Source organism: Penicillium taxi (assembly GCF_028828555.1).
Source record: "Penicillium taxi strain IBT 34144 chromosome Unknown utg000005l_segment0_segment0, whole genome shotgun sequence".
Taxonomy (NCBI): Eukaryota; Fungi; Ascomycota; class Eurotiomycetes; order Eurotiales; family Aspergillaceae; genus Penicillium; species Penicillium taxi.
In genome coordinates, this window is record NW_026643207.1 from 1,656,386 (window position 1) to 1,682,103 (window position 25,718).

Here is a 25,718-nt window from a genome sequence, read left to right on the forward strand (position 1 = left end):
CCAAGGAAGCCGGTGGAGAGGCACCAGTCAAGAAAAGCGCCATTAGCTACCAATGTATAGGTCAAGCGATTGTCAACCGCGTATTTCTTCACGGCCTCATAAGAGGCTTTCTTCCGGCCAAAAATAGGCAGGCCACGAACGCCCGATAGATCAGGATCGAGTCCAAAGTCGCTGGTGATACTAGATACGCTATTAACTAGGCTCATTCGCTATATAAAATTAAAAGGCTCCCATACAAGCGATACACTCTACTCGCGACGGCCGCATCAATCAGACCGAGTGGGGGTTTAACCCCATGTGAAAAAGTAGTGCCAATCAATGCGTCCCATCCAGTGAGAGTAGCAGATAGTGAATCCACCAAGGTGAAGTCAACAACTTCAACGTGAGCAGTCGTCGGGAAGGGCTTAGAGGTGCGACTCAGCACTACTACATTGAACCCAAGATCAATTATATGACTGAGGGCTCGAGATCAGATATTTCCACTAGCCTAACAGCATGTTGTTAATTAAGACCAAGTTTTGTTTGGATTGTGTCCCTTTCTTACCCCGGCAAGGGCCATATTTTTGATTTTAGTCGACATTTGCCGAGCTCTTATTCCGTATAACGTTCAAGGAGATTTTTGAGAAAGCAGCAGTGAGTTATTCCTAGGTATATATGAGTTGGTTATAGGAATAGGCAACTGCCTAGGTATTTATAGACTCGGTATAAGTGATCCAGGGCTAGAGTTGTCCAAAGTGAATTCTCGACATCATCCTTGATTCCGTCTGCCCTCTACTTATTCCGAGAACTCAACTCCGAGATTGAAACTCAATTTCTCAATCTATCGGCTTTGTATCTAATCTTTTCTCCAATTCAATAAAACACAAATCCTGTGGCAGTTCCAGCTCCTTGAAAATGGCACGTGGGAACGGTTTCGTCTCGCCCGTCTGTTGATAGCCACAGCGCATGTACCAACGAATCAATTGCGGGCGGGTGGAAAGAGCATCTAGCTCGATGACCTCAGAGTTCCAAGTCCGTTGGCAGTATCCCTCAGCATAGGTAATGACTTGACGTCCCAGACCTTGGCGTTGGTAACGATCGTCAACGGCCAGCATGAATAGCCTGGCATGGCTGTTTTCGCGCTCGGAAGCACCAACGCAGCATATAGGGGTGTTATTTTCCTCGGTAGCCAACAGGAATTCATTGTTTGGTTTAGCCATTGTGGTTATGATGTCTTCGACTTTGACTGTAAAGGCCCGTGCGAGTTCCACGTTTCCAGTCCAGTCTTGCCTGCTATCTTCGGCGCGAAAGGCCTCTTGCACAAGTTGCTGGATTTTCTCCGCATCGTCTAGAGTTGCGATACGGAAATTGAGGTTGTCTTTTGTCATGATTTTCTGGAAGAATCGTTGTTCCAGGGCTGACCTGAATGTTTGAGGGGGTGGTAAAGTTCAGTTGTTTTATCCTTTTTATACCCAAAGGTACCTCATCAACTCCGGTGGTGTGATACGCCCTATTGTAGACATCCAGCCAATAGTCCTTGAAGAATACTTGAGATGCAAATCACGCATACATTAAATGAAACAGGTATCTAGGTACTTCTATTGATTGTATGAAACCATATTCCTGAGAAAAAAAAAAAGGTCAAAGAAAAGATTTTCAGTAAAGCCCTCAGAGCCCAAATCTAGAACCTTGGAATCTCTCACCATGTTCCAAGGTTAAAACTTGTAATAAGAGAGACTAGACGAGTATTAGCCCAATCATTCGAAGGACCGCTTGGGTTTGAATTACTTGGGTGGAATTTTGACTAGGGCAAAGAGTCAAGCGATATCTTGCAAGACGGTAAGGTAGCCAAATGTCTCAAGAAGAAAATAAAAAGACAAAGAGGTAGGGAGCATGAATAGGTCTCCGAATGAAGGTGAGTAGTATTAGAGATAAGAAAAGGTATGAGCTGGACTGGAAAGAAAGATGTATTCAAAGAGTGAAGCAGAGGCAGAAAGAGAAGTAGAAGATAAAAGACACAACACTAAAAATTACAGCAAGGGTGGAAAGGCGTTCTCCCATGGCACTCCAAAGGTACCATGTTCATAAAAAGACAAGAAGGTTGGGGTATAATGTGAATTAGACATCAAATGTGATTCTCGGGGTTGATCGGATCACAGGGTATGAAAACAGCCGTTAGTGTAGATATTAAGGCGGGAGGGATAAACAAAGGAAATATATAAAAGGGTAATAAAAAGAAGGGAGTTAGTAGTGCTTTTTGCGATGGACCTTCCACTCAGCCTTAGCAACGCGCATGAAGAGTTCGGTGTCCTTGATGGGCACCCAGCTCGTCAGTACTTTCATAGCATTCTCAAAGTCAGAATCGAGAATAATTTCGCGCATTCCGTCAATAAGAGCTGCGGAAGTGGCATGGATGACATCGAGACCTTGACCAAATGTGCCTGCGCGTGTTGGGACACCAGCTTTGCCTGCGGGCCTGGAGATAGAAGTCTTGTCTTCTGCATCCCCGAGGAGCATAAAGACGTCCCACACGCGGAGCTGGGCAGGGAAGGGGATTGAGTAGTTGAAGAGCGTCAAATACCAACGAGTACCATAGGCAGTTGGTGGGATTCCGACTTCGTTCTGTAGAGCATTCTATCAGTCATCATATCAAAAAATAATAAAAAATAAAAACATGAAGAAAAAGACAATTGATCTCACCAATTTCGCAGCCACTTCCCCACCAGCCAACCATTCACGTTCAAAATCATCCAAGGGCCTCCATGAGTCCAGCAAAGCCGGACTTGTAGAGGTCTTCCAGACCACGTAGCTTCCACAATCGAGTAAGCATCACAAACGAATGCTCCTCATCATAATATGCCAGCAAAGTGGCTGCAAGAGCCGCCATTCCTTGCACATAGCCATTGTCGGGGTAATACAGAGACATGGCATGGAGTACGCGGAAGAGCAACCTTTGCCCACCACGATATCGTCGACGAAACATAATATGGCTCGAGATAGTGCGGGGAACGTCAATATCAATCTGAACGTCATCCGGCGAGGAAATGTACTGGAACTCGTGATAGGCCTCGATGAGTTCCACTTCAGAAGGACTATCTTCGTGTTGCTTCGCGCTAGATTCCAGGAAGGAATACCATGCTGTTGCGCGCCATCGATCCGGAATGCCCTTCCATGTACGCTCGATCAGCTTTGGGCTACGAGTATCGAACTCAAAGTTCATTCCACCACCCCCATAATGGCTATTTTTTTTCAGCTTTGCCATGTTGGTCCATTTATCTTCACGCTGCCACTCCTTCTTTCGCCTTGCACGCGCCGCCGGTGTGTCTTTCCCTTCACCACAATCGTCCCACGGAAGAGTAAGCATGTCACCGGCCTCATCTGTGACCTTTCGGTCCCGGTTTTGAGGAAGATGGTTAGTTGCGGAGCGCAGACGAGATGAGCGACGTATTGGGACACTAGCTGTGCTTGCGGAGGTAGATGGGCGATTGAATGTAGAGTTAAAGGATGGATTGCGCTGTAGACCATGACTGGAGCGGACACTGGCTCTAGCAGACGGTGGTCGAATTGAGCGCTTGCGTCTTGGTGCCTCAGAGGCGAGCTGAAGACTTGTTGTGACTCGTTGGATAGGTCGAGGCTCTGAGTCACCATTGTTTGCTGGGGTGTGAATGAACCCATATCGATCAACTTGCCCGGAGCCAATATTGCGCCAATCTTCAATGCCCCCTCCAAGTTCCATGGTCTCTCTCTTTATTCTTTTGCGATCCACTTCGACAGAGGCCCTGATATTTGATTCTGCTCTGTTCAGACTGAGTCCTGGTGTTGAGGCAGTCTCTATGTCAGAAGTCGCAGGCTCTTCCCACAGAACACCATTTTCAGATGCAATTGACTTGGCGATATCGGAGTCCGTGACATTCTCATTACCCATCTCATACATAAGGCGGACTCGTCGAGACAGCATATCATCGTCGGCAGAGATAGCTCTTGTCGTGATACTGCTTCGTGGGCGAAGGGTGCGCTGTGAATTGAGTCGTGGGGTCGCCTTCGGTATTTCGTTGCTTGTGTCGGTATTGCCGATCGAGGGAGAGCTTTCGGGCGTTGTTTCCGTATCCTCTTCCTGCTCTTGCTTCTTCTCCGGCTCTGCAGGTTGCAGAATGGATTGTTGCTCCGAAGCTTCTTCAGGAAGCTGGTCAGATTGCGCATCTGGCTTTATAAAATGGGGCCTCGTCGCATGGTTCTTGATGAGACTTCCACGGTGAGAGAACTTCATAGTAGATCCTAGTCCTTCTAGAGTTGCCGCTGGTATATCCATGCTGATTCTACTGAATGCTGGTTCGATCGGGGGCACTGGTGGAGGTTCGTCTATGCTAGGCCGTTCCATGTCGGTAGATTTCTTTCTGAGACCTGTCCATTTGCGCTCCGACCAGGCAGATCTTGGTCGAGAGCTTGTTCTTGGACGGTTTTCATTGACCGTGATGTTGGGAACACTGCGCAAGGAAGAGGCCTTCGCCCATAATGAACGGTCATCTAGCGAGCGTATTGTTCGGTTATCATCTTCCACTGGACTCACTTCCTCCTGCTTTGTCACTTTTCGCGCCGAGTGCACTGAGCGCACTGAGCGCGCAGATGATGGACGATTGTCGAGGTTAGAGGACGCGGCGTTGGCGTGGAGGAATTGGCCGTCCGAGTGTGGCGCATCAGTAGGTAACGAGACCGATCGAGGGGCGATAGGGCGCTGGGTGACAGTATTCAATGCGGTTTTCATTGGGAGTGGTCCCGATCTTAGAGGCGATAATGCAGGAGCTGCGTCCTCCATTTTTTAGCATGACTTGGGAGGCGCGAATACGAGAACAGAAGTACTGCGTTCAGGAGGGGAGAAAGGAGTGAGTGTAATGTTTTCCTGGGAAATTAAGTTGGCCAGAAATAGAACTTTTGAAAATTCCCCCTTTCACAGCCCAAATGTAAAAGAATGAAAACTCGATTGAAGAAGAAAAGAGGTGAGTAAAGTTCAAGGAGAGATTCTAGGGGCATTCGGCGTCTCACGCTAGTATGAGGCCGCGCAGCACTGACTAGATGTGGAGCTCACGGGGTATTAGAAGATATTATGAATACTAAAGTATTGAAGGGATTATTGTCAGATTATATCTTATACTCTTGAATATAAAGAATTAAAATGTAATATTCTTCTATACTTAAAAATGCGGAGATGCGCGGACTTCATGCAAGGAGATTGAAAAGTATCAATTTTTGGTCAAGCCAGAACATGTACAGTGAGAAAACACAAAAACGCGACTCCAGTTAGCCGAAGGGGTTAAGAACCCAACAGCATATGCAAAAGGGGAATGAATGATCCCCATCATTAGAAAGGCGTACAATGATAAAAGAGTAAGAATATCAGGCTAGAATCGGGTTGGGTGCTCCCTGTGGTTCAACAGGCTCCTTGGGCAATAGTTCAATCTGTCGCACCAGAAAGCTCTTCTCGTCGGTGAATTGGTCGTCATCAGTTCTATCTTCTAGAAACTTGGGTAAGAATCTTAATAATCGATCTCGATTGTTGATGAGAATCCGTTGTACAGCCACCGATTTGTTCGGGTTGGCCACAAATACCTATACCTCGTTAGTGCCCTGCTAGTTCTCCTCTTCCTTTGAGATGACCAATGAGCATACCTTGAAAACATGGAATCCCTCGTACTGAACCATCTTGCGGTCGTCTCGCAGGAGCTTCATACATAGCTTGAGATTCTCCCCACTGTCCACATATGCCATCATCACATTGTAGTTCGCACGGTCCAAGAGAATTTCCCCAAGGAGTTTGATGCTTTGCCGTTTGGTAACATATGAGTCGGACTGCACCAAGATTTCGTTAAATCGTCCAAAGAACATAGAGAAGTTGGTTGCAAGGTATGCCGTGATGAGACTTTTATGCCGCGTCAAGATTTCCTGTAAAAAGTATTAGTTTTCTCGTTCAACCTTTGACTCTCCAACTCTAGATTCTTTGGATCATACCCGGAATGTGGTGAATGCGTCGGCGCTCACTTCGAAGTTGCTCTTGTCAATCCATTCGAAGAAGTTCCAGAACACCCCGTCACCTTTTTGTGTTTGATTAGGCTTCAGTTCTGTGATTCGGACTGCCGGTTCGCCCTGTTGGGACTGATCATATAGAATTACTGCGGCGACAACATCAAACTTGAGAGCTTCCCTCAATATCACGCCACAGGGCATGACGCTTTGATTCTCTGAATACCCGCGACATAGCTCAATCAGAATTTCCGGTCGATGGTGGACAATATATGAAATCACAGGAGGATCTTTATCAGCCGCATAGTTAAGGGGTCGAAAGCGTAGGATATGAGAGAAGATAGTCTGGGTGTCTTTTCTAGCCTCAAATGGTAGCAGGTGAATCGTTCGCGATAAATCATAGAGTAGATCTTCTTGAAGGATGGCTTGGACGAGGGAATGGATGATCTCTGGGGATGTGCTAATCTCTATTCAAAGTCCCAAGTCAGCCTCATTCTGATTCAGCCTAGAAATTCCAAGTAGGATAAATGAGCATTGTCGCATTATCAATAATAAACCCACCTTGTGTTCCTTGTACAATCACTTTCATGTGACTGAGCTGCTTTGCCAGCTCTTCTTCTGCCTATATATACGTCAGCGGTCTTCTAGGGCGGATCATCTCGGGGGCTGTGGGACCTTTGGGGAGCTGGGAGTCTCCTGGATTCTCAGAAGCAATTCCTTGGTTGCGTGAGCAACATCGGCAGGCTGCCGTGACCGGCCACGGTTGAAAAAGAACGCCATAATCTAGGGTAAAGAGCAAAAGGAAAGGGGAAAAAGTAACAAGGATCGATGATGCACTTTGGGGAACCTGGGGGAGAGACTGATCACATTCGGAATAAACAAACGGGAGCGGGGCAACTGATTTTATGGCCTCAGGCCAATCACGATAACGATTTTTTTTTTTTTTTTTAATTTATGCTATTTTATCTACCCCTCCAAGACAGCAGTCACTTTTCTCTCTACTATCTCTTTACAGTATCTTTACCCTATTCATCTTTCTCTATCGCACGTCGAAATCTAGCAATGGCGTCCTCTAGCCTTGCTAACGAACCCCCCGTCGACGATGTCGATACACGCTCGGTGTCAGGTTCGTCCGAGTCCAGCAATGAGGAGGGCTGGGAGGATGTTGAACCCGATGATGAGACACAGCCTGTCATTGACCTGTTCTCAAGCCAAGTCTTCCCTGACGTGCGTTCCATGCTGAAGGAATGCAAGGCAACACACAACTTTGACCTGTTGAAGGTCAGAAAAGATCTGAGTACGTTGACTTGAGCTTTTTTTTTTTCTGTCGCTAAACTGACACTTTGTTAATCTTTAGATCTTGACTTTTTCGACACCATTAAATTGGTCAACTACATCCGAACTGCGGTAAAAGATGGAAAGATTCCGGATGTGTCGTCCAAGTCTAACTTTGACGATGATGTCTATCTGAAGCCTGTCCTGGAGGATGATGCTCTTTTGTACAGCTTGGACGATGTCACCGAGGAGCAGGCTGAGAGTGCAGCACCTACCAGTGAGGCAGAGCGGAAAGTTGTTGAGCTGCAAGAGGATTTGGAGAGATTGCAGCTCCAATTCTCTGAGTATAGAACCGCTGTCCAAAAGTCAATGGAGGACCAACTGAACAAGGAGGATGATGATAAACTCGATCCCAAGAATGCGACTGTGTCGAAGTTTGCCAACGCAAACAGAATCTCGGAGGCTGATGAGGACTACTTTGCTTCTTACGCCTATAATGGTAAGTTTGCCTATCTTATCTTTTCTTCTATATCTTCTTTCTAATAATAATGGTCGCGAGAAGGAATCCATGAATCTATGCTGAAAGATGCTATTCGCACGGATGCCTACCGTGATTTCGTCTACGGACACAAGCACCTCTTCAAGGACAAGGTTGTTCTAGATGTGGGGTGTGGAACTGGAATCTTGTCCATGTTTTGCGCCAAGGCTGGTGCAAAGCAGGTCATCTCGGTTGATAACTCGAACATCATCGACCGCGCTAAAGAGATCGTTTATGACAATCAGCTCGGCGATGTGATCACGTAAGTCTTTTTCTTTCTTTTTTCTCAAAAGACTCATTTAATCGCTCACAATTTCATAATAGTTGTATCCGTGGTAAGATCGAAGAAGTCACTCTGCCGGTTGAGAAAGTTGATATCATTATCTCTGAGTGGATGGGTTACGCTCTTCTCTTTGAGGCCATGTTTGACTCTGTCATCTACGCTCGTGACCGCTACCTCGCTGACGATGGTCTAATGGTTCCCTCACATGCCTCTCTCCACATTGCTCCTTTCGCAGACCCCGAATTCGTTCACTCGAATGTCACCTTCTGGAAGGATGTCTACGGATTCAAGATGGACAGCATGCTCTTGAAAATCCACGATGAGGCCTTAATTCGCCAAGTCCCACACGACTCCATCCCTTCAGAATCAGCCGAATTCTTGGAACTGCCGCTGCACACCATCACCCGGAGTGAATTAGTATTCTTGAAAAACTTCCAGGTTACTTTGAAGACGGATATTGATGCACTGGATGGCTGGGCCATCTGGTTTGACATTTTCTTCTCACCTTCTAGAAACTTGGACTCTAAGAAGGACGTCGTGAAATTCACAACTGGTCCACATGGTCCCGAGACCCACTGGCAACAGGCCATCTGTCTCATTGATTATGGAAACAACACCCCGAAGCCAATGAAGGCAGGAGCGGTCATCACTGGAAGAATTGGCTACCAGAAGTTTGAGGAGGGATCTCGTGGACTGAACATCGGTATTGGCTGGGAGAGCCAAACCATCGGTTGGGAAAGCCAGTCCATCTCAGGAAACCAAAAGTGGGCCCTTGACTGAGTAACATGCCCCTCAAAAGTTGATCTCTAGTTCAAAAAGACATATATGTTTAGATGATAGGCAATACCCAAATGAATTCATTCTATGGTTAGTACTTCTACTGATAGAATTTGGGCCAGGTATCATGTATTACTTCATAGAATCTGGGGTAATCAACGTTTATCCTTGTCGTAAGCTGTACCCAGCTCTGGTTTCCGAGAACGCCTGTCATCGTCGCGAATTTCACGATGATGTCGATGGTCTGAGGAATGGCATCGATCTGAAACCTCGCGGGTTCCATCTCCACTTTGGTCTCGACGACGATGTCGATAGCGATGATGATCTGATGAGTGCCGCCGGTCCGATTGCTCGCGGTTTAGATCGCTACTCCGGTCCCGATGATGGCGACTATGGCGGCGACTATGGTGACGACTATGGTGACGACTACTGTTGTTTTTGTCATCGCGGTCCGGCGTATCGAGATTGAAGCCCTCTAAGCTATCAATCGACCTTGAACGCCTTCTTCGTTTATGCTTAGAACGATCACGCTCCTGAGTCTTCGATACTTCAAGCTGATTTTGATGCTCTTGCTCGTTCCGTAGTTTACGCTGCTGTTCTGTTGCTTTCAACTGTCTGACACCTCTTTTTATGAGTGCAAGCGGATCGCTGGCATCCATGCGAAACTTCACTCTTTCTTTGCGCATTGGGTCATCATTTCCCCATACGTTCTTTTCTGGCATAGACTCTGGTGCTTCTGCAGTCCGAGACCCAGATGAATACCATGGCTGGCTGCCAGCGATCTGTTTGAAGCCTGCTGCGTTAGAAAAGCGCATGGTGTATTGATCTTCATGGCTTTTTCGCTTTTTCTCCGCATCAGCCTCAGCTTCAGCATTCTTCTCTGCCTTCTTTGGTGCTCCTTGGGCCGGGAAGAGATTGATATGACCTGCACTGTCGACCAATGGTGCTTGATAATCTTTATCGCCCCGATGAGATAAGATAGTTGATTCTTCACGCATAGAAATATAGTGTGCCGCATCTTCTCGAGCAAGTCTTATGTCTCTATCTGTATCGTCCTCTCCGTGTATACGCCGCTTTTTACGGTCCCTCCCAGCATCAGATGTCCGATTTCGGTCGGTTCGATCCAAAACTTGGGGCGGCGGCGGAGGTGTATTTGCCGGTCGCTCTCCTCGTAATAACTGGATCCTGCGTTCGGCGTCTATCTCTTGCATGCGACGTTCCTCTTCTTCTTCGAGGGCTTTCGCCTGCGCCTCGTCCCGCTTGACGCGCTCGATATTATCCTGGTTGTAGACATTCCAAGATTTTTTCCCAAGCAGATGGCTAAATACATGTTAGTTGTAACCGATGTTTGCGCAATAATATAGAGCACTTACAGTGGCATAGTGAAGGCTAAGGTAAGGACAGAATGACGGGGCGCAGTTCGTTGCCGAATAAACTACCTTATCGATAAAGCACCCCACGGCCCAACGTTCCCGGCGGTGGCTGAGTTCCCCAGGTCTCTTTCACTTTCACTTTCACTTTCAAGCTTAACCAACTTGCCTCATTTCTCCTACAAATTTGAGGTTTTTGATTTGTCAACCTCCGGATCACTATTCTATCTGAACCGAGACAGTGACACTTTAAAGGCCTTAACGGGGTTGATCAACGCTTCTACCTATCTCTGTAATAACAGAGTGGCGCTCCCTCACTCACTCCTTTGATTTCACCCACAAATTCAGCTACGATATCAGCTACGATCCGACATGTTCAATCGTAAAGACATGCCATCCATTCCCAATCCCTTTGGGTCTAGGCAAGATCCCGGACGGCCATCGCCGCAGGGCTATTCGAACCCCAACCAGGGACCGCCACGGTATGACAATAGCCCCGCTCACATGCCTAGCGCAGGGCATTCCCCCGATTCCGATGTGCTTATGACTAATGATGGTGTACAATTAAGAGGATATGGTACTCCGCAGCAGCAGCCGGGACGTCCGTCACAGCCCATGCCGAGTCGCCCATCTGGAGGGCAAGGACAGACATGGACGCTCCATCCCAGCAAGAGTCCCAATGACAACTACACCTTTGGCAATCTGTATGATCATTCCTTTCTATCTACCTGGTCTCCGGATACTGATTGACTTTGCGTAGTGTCGCTGTCTCCCCACAAGATATCCCCCCGTCTCGCGATGGCACTGACGTCCTTCTCCTCATCAATGACCTATATGTGTTCTCGGCCCGCCCTCTCGATGGGTTTCCCCCCGGGCTGATCAGCATGTCGGACCCCCAACGTACATGGGCAAACATTGGACTCAGAGATGCCATCAAAGTGCAACTTTATGACCCGTTCAGCGATGGTGGCCAAGCTTATCTGGGATCTGCGGATATTGAGGTTAGCTTTGCCTCCGTTAAGAAGCGCGTGGAGGCGCCATATGATCAGGATGTTCTGTCGAGTGCTGTGATCAAGGTGAGATAACTCTTGTAAAGCTGTATTACATTCCCAACGTGCAGCTACTCACTTCAGCAGAATTTTGAAAACCAATTGCTCGCCCCTGGCCAGCGAATCTTAATGGACCACAAAAGCATCCCGCTTCTGTTGCAAGTTAAAACTGTTCAGCGAGTAGATCTGACCGCTGAAAAGGCCGACCTTTCGTCTGGACAAGTTGAGACCGCTCCTACTGCTCGAGGAATAATCACCCGGCATACCCAGCTCAATTTCTTCAAGGATTCCCAGACTGGTATCAACGTCAAGGCTTCAAATCATCGTCCTGCTGCTAACTCGATCATCCAACCTGGATTTAAATTCGAGGATATGGGCATTGGTGGTCTTGACTCTGAATTCAGTACTATCTTCCGTCGTGCCTTTGCCTCTCGTATTTTCCCGCCTGGTCTTGTTGAGAAGCTCGGCATCCATCACGTCAAGGGTCTTTTGCTATATGGACCCCCTGGTACTGGTAAGACCTTGATTGCGCGACAAATTGGAAAAATGCTCAATGCCAGAGAGCCGAAGATTATCAACGGTCCGGAGGTACTGAATAAGTATGTTGGTCAATCCGAGGAGAACATCCGAAAGATGTTCGCAGATGCCGAAAAGGAGTACAAAGAAAAGGGCGATGAAAGTGGTCTTCACATTATTATTTTCGACGAGTTAGATGCCGTTTGCAAGCAGCGTGGAAGCGGTGCAGGTGGTGGCACCGGTGTGGGCGACAGCGTTGTCAACCAGCTTCTATCAAAGCTTGACGGTGTCGACGAGCTCAACAACATCCTATTGATTGGTATGACCAATCGTATGGATATGATTGATGAGGCTTTGCTGCGTCCTGGTCGTTTGGAGGTTCACATGGAAATCTCGCTTCCCGATGAGACGGGCCGAAGCCAAATTCTCAAGATTCACACCGAGAAGATGCGTACTAACAATGTAATGGACACCGACGTTGACCTGGCGGAGCTCGCAGGTCTGACGAAGAACTTTTCGGGTGCCGAGATCGCCGGTCTCGTCAAATCAGCTTCGTCCTTTGCTTTCTCTCGTCATGTCAAGGTTGGCACAATGGCTAGCATCACCGATGATGTGGTGAACATGAAGGTCAACCGATCTGACTTCCATCATGCATTGGATGAAGTTAAACCAGCTTTCGGTGTCTCAGAGGAGGAGCTTTCTAGTCGTATCCAATACGGCATACTCAACTACTCTGAGGCCATTGATGAAATTCTCAGGGAAGGTCAATTATTTGTCAAGCAGGTCGGTCAAGCCCAGTCCACGCCTCTCTTCTCGGTGTTGCTTCACGGACCTACTGCAAGTGGAAAGACTGCTTTGGCAGCACGCATCGCAATTGACTCCGGCTTCCCCTTCATCAAACTGATCAGTCCCGAGGATATGGTCGGATTCAGCGAGGCTGCCAAGATTCAGCACATCAGCCGAATCTTCGATGCGGCCTACAAGTCAGCAACCAGTATCGTTGTCGTTGATAATATCGAGCGTATCATTGACTGGGTTCCAATCGGCCCTCGTTTTAGCAACAGTGTTCTGCAGGCTCTCATGGTTTTCCTGCGGAAACAACCCACTCATGGGCGCCGCTTGTTGGTACTGGCTACAACTACTGAGCGGGCTCTTATGAAGCAGCTGGATATCTACAACTCGTTCAACTCAGACATCATGGTGCCCAACGTACAGTCCTTCGGCGAACTGCGGTTCGTCATGGAGAAATCTGGCGCCTTTGATGCTCAGGAGATTGCACGGGCTCTGGAAGGGATCGGTGGCCTGGCAGATGATGGCCGTCTTAGCGTGGGTATCAAGAAGGTCCTCTTGGGTATCGAAACTGCCAAGCAGGACGTCGATAAGGTCGGCCGCTTTATTCGCGTGATCAATCGGGCTATCGAGGATGAACGGACCTTCACTTGAATGTATAGATAGATAGTGCCTTTGTTGGAAGCCATATATTCACTATTAAATATTAAAGACGTATATACCTAAATCCATATTAAATAGTAAAAGCACCTAGGGGTCCATCAGTTAGACCTACTATGTTTCAGCCTCCGCTTGATAGGTCTAGTCTATAAAGAGAACCAGGAAATTACAGTGTTTCATTATTCAAATCAAGTCTAGCCTGCGACTATGGGGCTGAAAAATTTAGTGGTCGCATCCCCCTATTGGCTACCACGCAGCCTCAATTTTAGGTATACGTCAAACTTAGGCCCCAACTCAGTCATCCACCAGTTCACCCCCTCCTCTAAACATACATTAATACAATATGGAGTACGGGGTAAAGAACTCAAATTCCCAAAGCTGTGTCTAATACTAAGGACTCGACCTATGGACTAAGCTAAGCCATTTGGGGTACAATGAAACTGGTAAAACGAGTACGATTCCAAGCATCCACCACCCCCTTAACTCGCACAAAAGCATAAGAAAACGATACATAAAGATATACAAAGGGATAAAATAATCAGAAATAAGTAACAGGCTAGATCAGAACCACCAAAAAAAAGCACAAGTAGTATCCGATCCCGGAGGTCTCGATTTTGTGCAAAGTAGGTCATTATAGTCGTCAGAATAAGCATAAAGTAAGGGCGCACGCAGAAAACGCCCGAATCAGTAGTCGTAGGTATACTTCTTTGCGGCCCGACGGTATTCATCCGGATGGGCCTTCTCGGCCTTGTTCTTGAGCGCGCTATGTGCCTTCGTCAGCCTTCTAGAACACGCATGCGCCGCAAATCTGCCGCCGATCCAGCGCACGTGCCAAGCGTTACGGCGGAGCGGAGGCTACAGACCCTGTTCACGGAGCGGGGCGGAATATGCAACGTCCATGCTCGTGGGTTGGGGTTGGATTTTGGAAGTTGAGTTTTTGCTTACCTCACGCGTTTCTGAGTCCACTCTAGATCTCGCTTTGTTTCTCTTGCTGTCTTCAGCCCTTCGTTGAAGTTCGAGCGCAGGCCCTTTAGACGTCGCTCGGCCATTGCTTGTAGTTCCAGCAACTCTTGTTGCTTTGCGTGGAGCTGGCCGGAGCTATTTCATTCATGTCAGCTTGAAACACTCGAATTTTTCGCTTCTAGCCAAAGTGATAGCAGGGCCACGGGTTTCAATTGGGCGTTTGCGCAAGAGTTATAGAGTGTGCTGGTTTGTGGGGATGCGATATGGGTAACTCACGCTTGTGCCTGGTGTGCCAAACTTCTGTCCAGTGGTGTCGGATCGAATGCGTTTTGCATGCGACTGCTGAGGACATCAACGACATCAACGCCGGAATATCCTGCTGAGCTTTCGTAATCGCCGCTAATACCAGCAGAACTAAAGGTGAGTCCACCAGAGGAGCGACTGCCGGCAGTGGTGCTCGCATCAGAATAAGCCGATGGCGAACCCGGTACCCGGGAAATTGGATACATATTGGCCGGTGCTGGGGCTTTGGATGGCATATTAATGGCCATCGCTGAAGGCTGATAGTATTGACGCTGAGCAGCCATGACGAAAATATAAGATAAATCTTTTGAAGAAAAAGATGCTCTGAACGACGATGAGGTGTCTCAATGGAAAAACAATGAGGTAATCACTATGTATAGTCCTTGTTGAAGTGTGGGGACAGCAATATAAAAAAATGGCGGAAGGTGATTGGAGCTGGGATTGCAAACGGACGAAGCTTGGAAGAATTAAAAGGGAAGCAGGAGGAGGATGGGGACACCTGAATGAGATGAGACTTTATATAGTCTTCGCCGGAGAGTCTTCCTTCCGGCGGGAACTTCTTGGGGAGGAGACGAGGCAAGGATGGGAGGACCCGGCCCAGAGCCATTGGACCATCGGAGGGACATGGACTCACAACCCCTCCTGTGTATCTCCCAATCCGCTACCTTCGGCTGCACCTCCTACTCCGTATTCTCCCGCCGATTCGCCTCTTGGACCGCCCTAACCCCGCTCCGGAGTGGAAAACATAGGTCTGGCCCAAGGCGCAAGCCAATCCCTCCACTTAGGGCTTCCGTCTTGCCGTGGCGTTTCCCAAAGATCATCGGTCATGACATCCATGCTTTTCTGTATGGCCAGATTTTGCGTCCTTTATCTTCTCTGGATGATGGAATATTACGGAAGTATTGAGTCTGAGCGGGGGGATGCTGGTTTTGCCGTGGGTCGAAGGTGGAGGTGAGAAAGGAGAGTATAAAATGGGGCCAATTGACTTTCCAACTCTCTCTTTTGCTTTTTCCCCTTTCTTCATTTTTCTTTTAGCGCTTTCCTCGTTTCTTTCTTCATCTGACATACCTTCGCTGGAAATTTTTCTTCGTGAATGGCTGAGGATGTGGTTCCTCGAGAATTACGATCAACTGCTTGATCGAGTCGAGCTGGGAACTACACACGAACTGTTATGACATAAAAAGAACTTGACCCCACAAACTGCGACCCTTACTCTATTCCAAGTACTAGTTTGATATTAACCAAAGATATGTTCTGCTCACTCTGTTGCATGAATTGTCTGTAGCAAATATTCATGTCTTGCTGTGGGGATCCTTCGGATCAGTACCAATTTCTTCAAGGACGGGAGCTCCATACCGAAAGCTCCTTCAGCCCTTGAAAAGAACATAATATTTGGCTGGAGCCAATTAACCGTGTGAGATCATTTAGAATTCCCAAAAGTTAAAAGAAGATTGCTGCCAGAGATCGTCGAAGCTGACAATATCACATAGGATGATCATGGACATTGGACATCACTGCATGTCCCGACGAACCGTGGAGAAACCGGCAATCAATCGAACGGGAATCCTGGCGGTGGCCCCATACTCCAGCTTTCAGGTGCAGATCTCAAGCTAGAATTATCCTGGGAGCAACAAAGCAAAAGCCAATATTGTGCGACCAAGGCTGGATCAATTCAGCTCTTTCATGTTGCAAAAAAATAAATAAAAACCCAGGTCTGAGCATGCTGATCCTTGTTCCTCCGTTTGACTGTTGAGATGCGGCTGTTTATTTCGCCCGAGAAAAAGTCATCCACCGGCTCAAAATATGCTGGAAAATCGACGAAATGGGTGCAAGTACATGGACAAGCGCTCTAGACGCGAGGGGAATAACCAGTCCACCCCCACAATACGCAATCATGACCTGCTCTTTGAGATGGAAAGAGAACCAACTATTGGAACTACCTTTACAGTTCCGTCGGGAATGCAATTCAAAAGAAAAGCTCTTCTTGGCTCAGTCATCTTCCATTAGTTTTCGATTAAAAGCTGACATGAAGAGCATGCAGGATACAATCCTAAACCAAAAAGTCCCAAAAAGCCCTACCGCTGGGCAGCCATAGGGAACCGTTATCCTTCCAAGGCTCCCTCCATGATGCATTGTAGCCTTAATTGGCGCTTCTGCCTTACAGCCTAATGAGGAGCAATATAACGAATGACAATTACACAGTGAAACCACCCACACCACTTTTAACTCTCAAGGGAAAAAGGGTAGCAGGGGTACAACTGCCAACACACGCCCAATCTCTCGGACTAATAGTATCGGGCAGCATAGTCAATGACGCGCAGCACATACCAGCAGTTCTCTGTGCAAATGAAAACTTGTTCCCACTGTCCACCCGTCATCTTGGGTTCAATTTAGGTCCAACCTTCTATATCCATTTTCTCGTTGATACGCCACTGCCTTTACTATGCTATCCCGGACCCCGGATCGCTCTTCAGTCCATGTTCTCTCGTTTACTCCATGTAACTGCAGCTCAACCTTTTTAACAGCTGTCAACAACATTGTCAGCGGCCCAGACTTGCATGCGTTACACGAGGCCGCTTGAGTCCGAGATAATAAGTCTTGGATCTTTCCGTCTACGACTCCATTCTAAGTCATGGGTGATTTATTTGCCTAAGCTCAACCCTTGGATTATTATTATTGATGACTCAACATCAAAATTACTTTGAAGAATGAAAATTATCATCCTCAAGTTAGCTAATTCGTCGCAGAGTGGGGTTAAGGGCGGGGTTTTTTGTTTTCTTTTTTTCTTTTTTCTTTTACTTCCCTCACCGCCACATGCAGCCATGGCGCATGGTTGTCACGGCCAACTCACCACTGCCTTTTCCACTTCCGGACTGCACCTTTCGGGGATTTATCGTTTCTATCTGCATTATGTCTCGCTGAACGTGTCTACTTCATTCGGATACCGATGACATTTCGCGCAATAAATGCATATCAACCTTGTTTTGGACATGAACTAACTACATGGAAACTATTTAGTATTTGAACATCGAAAGAATACATACTATCCAAGTATCTAGGTCCGGGTATCGATGACTTCGGGACTGGAATATTCAGAGCTACATAAGTAGGCACAGAGTACATTTCCTTTGCTCCTACCATGTTAGTGCTCAGCACCACTGTTCTCGGGGGGAAAAAAAGAAAATATTTATTATACTAGCATAATCGAAGAACAATATGGCTTCTATCTACCTACTCCATCTCCTGCGCTCGAGATACGCCCTCAACAGCCCTATGATTTTGACCTCCAATAGGGGCTCCACATTCAGGACATCTAGCTTGCTCCATCGGCATACCACACTCTCCAATAGCAAACTATACAAATGAATATTTAGCTTATCTGGCCTGTTCAGATCTGGGGTAACTTGAGACAGTTTGAGGAATGGGGAAATCTACTCACCGGATGTCCATTGACGCAATTGTACCAGTGCCCAGAGTGAGTCGCAATTCCTCCTCGCCCACTGACCATGGCCGTCTTGATTGATTGAAGTTCTTCTAAAGTCACCGTCTCGTACCGCGGTCCCTCGTAGAGCTGGACCATCTCTTGGATATTTTCTTGGAGCTCAGGGCAGTTCCCCAGTCTATCACACAGTTTCAACGCAGCGGCAAGGAGATCACGGGTTGATTCAATGGTCTCTTCAAGCTTTTCTAGACCCTTGTACTTTTCTTTAAGATGCAGATCAGTTGTAACTTCTCCTGGATGAGTACGCTGATACCACGCGTCGAACTGGGCGATCTTGGCGAATGAGATGGTTGCCGTGATGACGATACGAGAGAGATTTCCTTCATTGGCTTGGGTTATCAAGTCTCGGCAATCCTTCAACGCTTTAGTCAAGGTAATTTTTAGTCGTGGTGGTGCTGCATATCTTCCCCTTGAATCTATCACTCTGAAGATATCGCTCAACACGATTTCTCGGGCTTTGATGTTAACTAGCCGTGCGCTGATGGTGATTTGGTTGTCTGGTTTTCGTGTTGCTATGTTCATAGCCTCCATTCTTGCTGAGAGAGAGGCTATATTGTCAGTTGAAGAGTTCTGGTAGATGGCAACTGCATCCGTGAGCCGTTTCATCGGCTGATTCTCGGTCTCCATATTTTTGCTGAGAATCGAAGCCTCTATCTCAATACGTTTACAGGGCGTATACCGCTGGGATTTACCAACATTCTCTAACACCAACGCCGGCTTAGATTTGAGGTCATTCTCAATGTCATTCAGACGCGATTGAAGGCAATCAAGGTCGGTATGACCCTTGGTAAGGAACCGCTTACAAGTCTCATCCGCAACAGCACGGTTGATAACACGATTGTAACGTTTTGTTACAAACTGGCGAATGGGCTGTTTACAGTCCGGGCACGAGGGTATGGCACTGGCAAGAGAGGAAGAGACATCCCGGAGGCCGTCGAATTTCCCATCTTTTTCTCTCGTGTATACCTCATCCAGACCAACCAAGCTATCAACTGATTCACTTGTGAAGAAATGGCCGCATCCAAGAACAATGATTGGCGTTTCATCGAGGTTAATTTCGGAATAGGTTTTCCATTCGAGGAAGTCAACACGGGCATCTCCCTTGTCGCCGCACTTTTGACACAGATTGTTTGGACAGTCTTCACCACAGAGGCTCGGGCATTGATGGCCGCATTTGAGAATCTTTGTGCATCGCTCATCACAAGGAAGTCGATTGCATGGCGCCGCGCAAGGCATTGCGCATGAGCCTTGGTGGGTGCAGGACCAGGTGCATCTCTCGATGCATGGAGCACATGGCTTTCCGCAGATTAAGTCGCATGCTGAGTGTGAGCATCGGACCTGTATACATTGATTAGTATCTCCAATATTCTGGACAAACGATGGATTTCAGTGAGTCTTACCTCGCAATTTGCCTCGCAGTAACCGCAGCTCTCCCCATCATGACATGTTTTGGGACACCGATGGTTGCAAACACCATATGAACGGTCACACTTTTTCTTGCACTCCGGGTGCTGAAATATTTTTACGTCGCCATATATCTCCTTGAGACATTTTCCACAGTAATCACTGCAATTGTGGCCACATCTAAGAATTTCAACGCATGGCTCAGGGCAACGGAAGTCCGGGAGCGTGACGTCCTTGAAGCAGCGAACCTGAATTTTATGGCCACACTTAGGAACAGTCTTTTCGATCTCGACGTCACAATTAATGCCTTCCAAGTTAAGCATCTGGTGACAAAAGATAAATCCCTTGATATGGCCACAAGGAAGCTCCACATCTCGAATCTTTGTCATGCAAGGGCCACAAGCTTCACCACAAAGCTTGGGACATTCGTGCTCACAGGTTGATCGGATACGTGGGCATGGTTTTCCACATGCAAAGCCGTCGTGCAAGACCGCTGAATGACACTTAGCCTGGCATTGATGGCCACATGGCTCGAGTCGACGAGTACATGGGAGACTGCATCCACCTTCAGGACTCTTCCTTTCAAAGTCGTGAGGTTCAGAACAGAGAATAGGCGTATTTGGGTGGCGAGGGCAACAGAGAGCTAATTCCGTGCCGACTGCATTCGCAAGAGCGAGATGAGAGTGGACATTGGCCCACATTGGAACATTGAGATACGTTTCAGTATTTCCAACGAGATACATACCGTGCTGAGCTCGGCTAAGGAGCACGTTGATGCGATTTTCAGTGCGTAGGAAGCCAACTTTGCTGTTAGAGTTGCTGCGAACTAGGGATACAACGATCACTTTTGCCTCTTCGCCTTGGAAGTTGTCGACGGTAGCCAGGCGGAGCGTCTGGAGTAACGACTTCTTCTCTATCGTCTTCTGACCATTTGACTCAATATTCTCATCTTCAACATTCTCAAACCCATCCGCAGCCAAGGTTTCCAAGTCTCGCTCGCTGAGACAAATCTCAAAATCATTGCTGAGCGATGCCCTGAGCTTCCGCAGCTGCCCGGTATAAGGGGTCAAGAGGGCAATATCCGTGCTCTTGTACTCTCCCTGTCGAACAAGATGTCGAACAAGAGCAGTAACCATTTCGACCTCCCACTGATTACTATGAGACTTTACACGGCTGCCGTCATCTATTGAGTCTTCGTAAATTCGATGGTCCAACCAGAAGAGGTTTTTTTGCATTCCAACAACATTCGGTAGAGTCATAACACTTTCATGATCCTCAAGTTTTGGGTATATACTCCTGATAAGCTGTGATATCTCAGGTCTCATTCTTCGCTGTACATTGAGCTGTGCAACAGGGGCAGGCTTGAGACCTGGCTCACCAACAGCGCGTCTCTCAAACTGACTTCGATCTAGCTTCCATTTCTTTCCTGTGGACGATTCAAGACTGAGTGAATGGGTTTGAATCTGTGGTCGCAACTGTTGATGATCCCCAATCTGAATGAAGTGTTCAACGCCTGGCATGAGGGCTGAGATGACATGGGCTTCCATCACCTCAGCTGCTTCCTCGCATATTATTATTTTTGCTCCTATGCGGCGCAGTGTCTCTATATGACGTGCATAAGCTGTGGTCGTGATTCCTACCACATCTGCTTGAATCAGAGCTCGCCGGTTGATCTCATCATGTACTGCATTGATATCCTCGCGGAGATTTGAAGTGTGATCAAGAGCCTCAAAAAGAGAGGCAGTTTCTAATTCCTGCCACCGCTTGAACCAGCTTATTGCAAGAATCCGACGTTCAGGTATTGAGAGACTATGAATGTCTTCCTCGGCAGCGCGAGTGAGGCCTTCCAAGCTCACATTGTCAGCTTCATTCTCGCTCTGGTCTTTGCGGGTTTTCATCGTTTGGACTCCAAGCCAGTTGAGTAATTTATCATCGCCTGATCCGACAGTTGTGTATCCTTCCAGATCTTTTTTATTCAGCTGTGTATGTATAGTGGGCCATTTGCGGTTCACGAAATGCTCTATCGCGGCCCAAGACATGCCTTTTCGAGACTGGTGCAGAAATTTCATTGCGTGTTTAGCTTTTTCCATACATTTGTCAAGTTTTCCGTAGGAAATGCCGAGGGTTTGCGTCTCTACCCTCGTCTTCCCAATGTCTTTGCTGACAACGCGAAGGTTTTTGCCTTCAAGCTCAGTGGCCTTACTGCGGCCGCCCATGCGTATAATTTTCTGAATACCAACGTCAAGAAGGTGCTTTAAGAATTGGTCCAAGGCATGGTTGGTATAACAGCTGTCATTTTGTCAGCACATGTAAAGGCCTTCCCAGTGAGGACATGGACTTTTGGAAATCAAAACTTACATCACAATAATCGGGCCTAGATTTGCCTTCGCCTTGATTTCAAGGAGAACTTGAACAAGCTTGACACCTAAATAGGACTTCCCGGTACCCGGTGGGCCTTGGATGAGGGCATACTCGCGTGTAAGAGCTGCGATAAGTCCCTGGCACTGGCCATGATCAAGCCCGGTTTGAGTTTGTAGCTTCAAGGTGTCAATAGACTCAGGGGTACTCGGGTCCAATGCAACAGTATCAGCTCCAACGTTTGTGATCGAAGCCAGAGGAAAGATAAATCCTGGTTTGCGCGCGTATGCTGGTGGTGGTATGCTGTGACCATGTTCATCATCCTTGTGGCCTGGCAAAACCCATTTTCGAAATGCCAAATACCCTTCACGTTGAACCCGCTGAAGGTTTTTCAAGATAGAGACGAACGTGGCAGGGATCAAACCGTGAAAGTCAACCAAAATACCTGTGAGTTTCTCGCTGTAAAGCTGACCTAGTAAGATAAGTTCTTGTTGCATGCATGCTGCAAGCTTGACCGTAATACTAGGGGGAAACATATCAGAGACAAGATTACTCATGTTGTCGTGTTCTCGGGCTTTGGAAGCATTTTTAACAGTGACCTCGAGGAAAATATGCCTTCGGTGAGTTCCTTGAGACGTCAAGAAGCACACTAGGCTTCCTTCCTCTAGTCTACTAGAGTCTTGCCACCATCTGCATTGCTCGCTGGAGGTTTTTTTGCGTAGTTGTGGTGGAGTAGAAAAGGATACAGTCGCTTCGAGCTCCTTTTTCTCATTGATAAATATTTGCTTGACTTGTGCTCCCAGAAAAACATGCGCCCTGTTATCCTGTCTTGGGAGATAAGGACTTCGTGTAATATCAATCTGCTGCAGGAGATCTCGAAGGACATCTTTGGCTGAGCTGAAGATATCATAGCGCAGGAGTCGGAATGTTGAGTCAATGTATCTTTCCAAAGGGTCGTCGAGAAAGTGCGGCTGAAGAAAGTTGGTAGACGGTAGATATTCAGAATTGCTGCTGACAATCTCCCCATAGGTAGGAAGAATCTGAACTTGAGATATCTCTGTAAGGTCGTTGTCGTGTCTTTCTCCAGGTACTTCCACATCCATTGGAAAAGACGACAGTAGCCCAGTCTTCCGTGAATTTTTCTCATGGGCCGTAGAGGTAACAAGATTTCGATTTGAGCTATTGATCAGGCTCTGTATGACTTCTATTTTGTTTTCAATTCCATCAAGGTCTGCTCTCAAGCATGTTTCAGTCATTTTGGAGCCCAGTTCGCGGGTTAGGTCGAGTAGTGCGGGAAGTTCATCGTGGAATCGAGCGTGTCGGACCCTTGACAAAAGCTGACGAAGGGTATTCAACAACAACTTTACCATATCCAGAGAGATGACTGATGCATTATTGTTGCTGTCTTCAAACTTCCTCATCAGGTTCTGACAAACACTTCTCAGATATCTGATTGCTCGATCTCCATTTGTGCCACTGAAGGATGTGTAAAGAGTGCCAACAAATGAATCGACAGAAAGACAGTTTAAGAGAGAAGGATGGGTAATGACTTTGAGAAACGGCTCATCATAAGCTGAAATAAGCCGCAATCCTTCTGGACTGTCTGAATCCACAGTTGCCAGGATAAATCTATGGCCATGAAGGTTATCATCCACAATATCTTTGGCCAGTGATTGATGATTCTCTCTGCTGTCGCTTTCAAGGATTTCGAGAGCCCCATTCCAAAATTGAAGTATCTCCTCATGTTCCATTTGGGGATATCCAGATCCTAAGATATTATTTCTAAGAAGTCTCTTCCAGTCAAAATATTCATTCCGAGCATCCAGATCATCGGCTGTGGAATGGTATGCAGCTGATTTTGACTTTAAGTCGGCAGCCATATTCACATCGTGCGAGTATTTACACCTCTCACCGTAATAGCACTTGCCACGCTGAAAGAAAGTACAGAGTTTTTCTGGCTGATTGCACTTTCTGAAGTTGTTGGATCCTCCTCGGTTGCCCATATTGCCCCGAGATCGCCAATTTCCGCGATGAGCCATTATGAGAGATGATAGAAGGCAACTTAGCTGTAGAAGGTCTAGATCTTTCGAGTTCAAAAGGTTACAGCCTTGGATGGATGTATGATTCTCGCTGAAAAAGTAGGAGGTTGTCGGAAGAAGAGAAAACCTCAGTACTATATAAATATTCTAAGATACGCCAAGCAGGCATCTTCTTTCAAAAAAAGAGATGACATTGTGCCTTGTACTTCTGAAACAACTCATAATTGGATAGACCGCCAGAAGCTTGCTGAAAGCCTGCTAATAGCCTCCAGTGATAACGGGTTGTTGTTGTTGGCTAGGTGAGCCATCTGCAGCAATCAAATCCGCCTCGTGATTCCTTATCACAGCGATGGCATAGGTATTAGAAGCATACATAGGTACTCGCGAGAATTTATGGATAGTTTACAAGAAAGCTTGAGAGCCTATAAATGCAATCAGCTGACATGAATTAGGGTAATCTACAGGCCCTGGGGGTTGGAACAAGAGTACTATGGTGCAAAAGTAAAGTACATTTTGAGGTCATGTTACAAGTCTCAGTATACGTGACAAGGCTGAAAATATATGAACGCCTTCCATTTGGTTAGCTACAGACAGGTAATTGTGAGGCATTCATACACGGTTTATGGAGATACATCAATGGCCTATGATTAGCAGCCCCGTAGAGATCCATGTGGCGGTACGTCATCGTGTCGCAAAGCCACATCCAACAGGTCTAGATCATTAGTCAATCTACGCGCCTGCATAGGTTGTTTGAAATGTAGCCACGCCTTGAGCTAATCATACTAACAGGGATTCTGAGATATTTTCGCCATTGGATGACGGCGGCTAAGCACAGCAACAACCAGAATGATGATTATCATGCACCAAACAAATTACTTACGGAAAGACTTAGACACTAAAAGAAGCAAGTTTCGCTTCTTTGATCTTCTGTAATACATCTTATAATTCCTAAATATGGAATGGTACGACCACTAAAATAACAAATATATCATATTAGGCTAGAAATGTCCTTTTAGTAACTTTCTGCTTCTTTATAACGGGTCTCCCTATTCCACCGTCTATCACTAACCAGTACCAGGCACATAGATAGTCAATCGTATCAGGGAAAGCCTGAAGTCACAAAGGCGTTTACAGTCATTCGAAAAAAATCATTTCAAGAGCGTCAAGCTGCTCGACCCGGACTAGAGGGAGAATGGCTAGATCTCCATTTCAGATCTTCTAGGACTGTGACTCACCTTATAATCGTGCAGACTTTTCGGCTTTGCACCAGGAGATCAACCCTACCAAATCAGGAGCTAATCTGAAAGCTGTTATATTTCGACAAGCTAGTCCTGCGCGGCGAAGAAGGTTTTTGGCCCGAGTAGATCACCTCCAATGGGCAAGCAAGCAATAAAATAAGCAAAACTGCCGCCTCATCTACAAATTGTCACGAATCACATTACGCTGGCGTTCCGGTACTGAATATGATGCATAGATTCTGCAGACGGGAATGATCCAGTGAATAAAACTAGTTCAGCAAGCACACAATTCACATAGCTAGCCCACCATCTGAATCTTTGGACGCGAACCAACAGAACTATATGTGTTTACGGTTGCGTTAGAATGGGCTAGACTGCCTTGACTGCTTGTTCTATGGACAGTTCATGTGCTTACTGCTGGGTATTTTCATTTGAACATTGGAAAGCTAGTCGCAACCTTTTGCCAGCACCATTCTTAGCGAATCAGGCAGTGTCTGGTGCTCCTAGCGACGCTGTGCAGGCTCCAACTCAGATTAATGCTCTGCTTCGACTGTAACAAGATTCAAAGGCTAGGTAATGGTATCAAGATTACCAAAAAAGGAACATAAATTGTGATGGGTCGGGACTGTCTACCTATGTATATATTGAACGGAAATTAGA

At 46.9% G+C, this 25,718-nt stretch overlaps 9 protein-coding genes across 9 annotated transcripts; 3 read left to right on the forward strand and 6 right to left on the reverse strand.

Annotated features, from left to right (window-relative positions):
• Nucleotides 1–815: 815 nt before the first annotated feature.
• On the reverse strand, nt 816–1,367 carry N7495_007960 (GNAT family N-acetyltransferase; the record flags this gene model as incomplete). The annotated part of the gene is made up of 1 exon (XM_057210611.1): nt 816–1,367. The coding sequence occupies one exon, from the start codon at nt 1,365–1,367 to the stop codon at nt 816–818; it is 552 nt and encodes a 183-aa protein (XP_057060154.1).
• Nucleotides 1,368–2,223: 856 nt separating this feature from the next.
• Nucleotides 2,224–4,792, reverse strand: N7495_007961 (putative TBC domain protein; the record flags this gene model as incomplete). Its single annotated transcript, XM_057210612.1, has 3 exons — nt 2,224–2,601; nt 2,680–2,788; nt 2,817–4,792. 3 exons carry the CDS (start codon nt 4,790–4,792, stop codon nt 2,224–2,226), a joined length of 2,463 nt encoding a protein of 820 aa, XP_057060155.1.
• Nucleotides 4,793–5,370: 578 nt separating this feature from the next.
• N7495_007962 (Mo25 family protein) lies at nt 5,371–6,774 on the reverse strand (the record flags this gene model as incomplete). Its single annotated transcript, XM_057210613.1, has 5 exons — nt 5,371–5,583; nt 5,644–5,916; nt 5,983–6,461; nt 6,556–6,616; nt 6,670–6,774. 5 exons carry the CDS (start codon nt 6,772–6,774, stop codon nt 5,371–5,373), a joined length of 1,131 nt encoding a protein of 376 aa, XP_057060156.1.
• A 282-nt stretch (nt 6,775–7,056) lies between these two features.
• Nucleotides 7,057–8,870, forward strand: N7495_007963 (protein arginine methyltransferase RmtB; the record flags this gene model as incomplete). Its single annotated transcript, XM_057210614.1, has 4 exons — nt 7,057–7,291; nt 7,352–7,768; nt 7,832–8,069; nt 8,132–8,870. 4 exons carry the CDS (start codon nt 7,057–7,059, stop codon nt 8,868–8,870), a joined length of 1,629 nt encoding a protein of 542 aa, XP_057060157.1.
• A 152-nt stretch (nt 8,871–9,022) lies between these two features.
• Nucleotides 9,023–10,248, reverse strand: N7495_007964 (uncharacterized protein; the record flags this gene model as incomplete). The annotated part of the gene is made up of 2 exons (XM_057210615.1): nt 9,023–10,187; nt 10,241–10,248. The coding sequence occupies 2 exons, from the start codon at nt 10,246–10,248 to the stop codon at nt 9,023–9,025; spliced, it is 1,173 nt and encodes a 390-aa protein (XP_057060158.1).
• Nucleotides 10,249–10,609: 361 nt separating this feature from the next.
• Nucleotides 10,610–13,245, forward strand: N7495_007965 (AAA family ATPase SEC18; the record flags this gene model as incomplete). Its single annotated transcript, XM_057210616.1, has 3 exons — nt 10,610–10,941; nt 10,998–11,313; nt 11,374–13,245. 3 exons carry the CDS (start codon nt 10,610–10,612, stop codon nt 13,243–13,245), a joined length of 2,520 nt encoding a protein of 839 aa, XP_057060159.1.
• A 690-nt stretch (nt 13,246–13,935) lies between these two features.
• On the reverse strand, nt 13,936–14,801 carry N7495_007966 (KxDL motif-containing protein; the record flags this gene model as incomplete). Its single annotated transcript, XM_057210617.1, has 3 exons — nt 13,936–14,014; nt 14,197–14,349; nt 14,491–14,801. The coding sequence occupies 3 exons, from the start codon at nt 14,799–14,801 to the stop codon at nt 13,936–13,938; spliced, it is 543 nt and encodes a 180-aa protein (XP_057060160.1).
• Nucleotides 14,802–14,932: 131 nt separating this feature from the next.
• Nucleotides 14,933–15,241, forward strand: N7495_007967 (uncharacterized protein; the record flags this gene model as incomplete). The annotated part of the gene is made up of 1 exon (XM_057210618.1): nt 14,933–15,241. One exon carries the CDS (start codon nt 14,933–14,935, stop codon nt 15,239–15,241), a length of 309 nt encoding a protein of 102 aa, XP_057060161.1.
• Nucleotides 15,242–17,905: 2,664 nt separating this feature from the next.
• N7495_007968 (putative NF-X1 finger and helicase domain protein) lies at nt 17,906–23,820 on the reverse strand (the record flags this gene model as incomplete). The annotated part of the gene is made up of 3 exons (XM_057210619.1): nt 17,906–19,315; nt 19,618–21,712; nt 21,782–23,820. The coding sequence occupies 3 exons, from the start codon at nt 23,818–23,820 to the stop codon at nt 17,906–17,908; spliced, it is 5,544 nt and encodes a 1,847-aa protein (XP_057060162.1).
• Nucleotides 23,821–25,718: the final 1,898 nt, after the last annotated feature.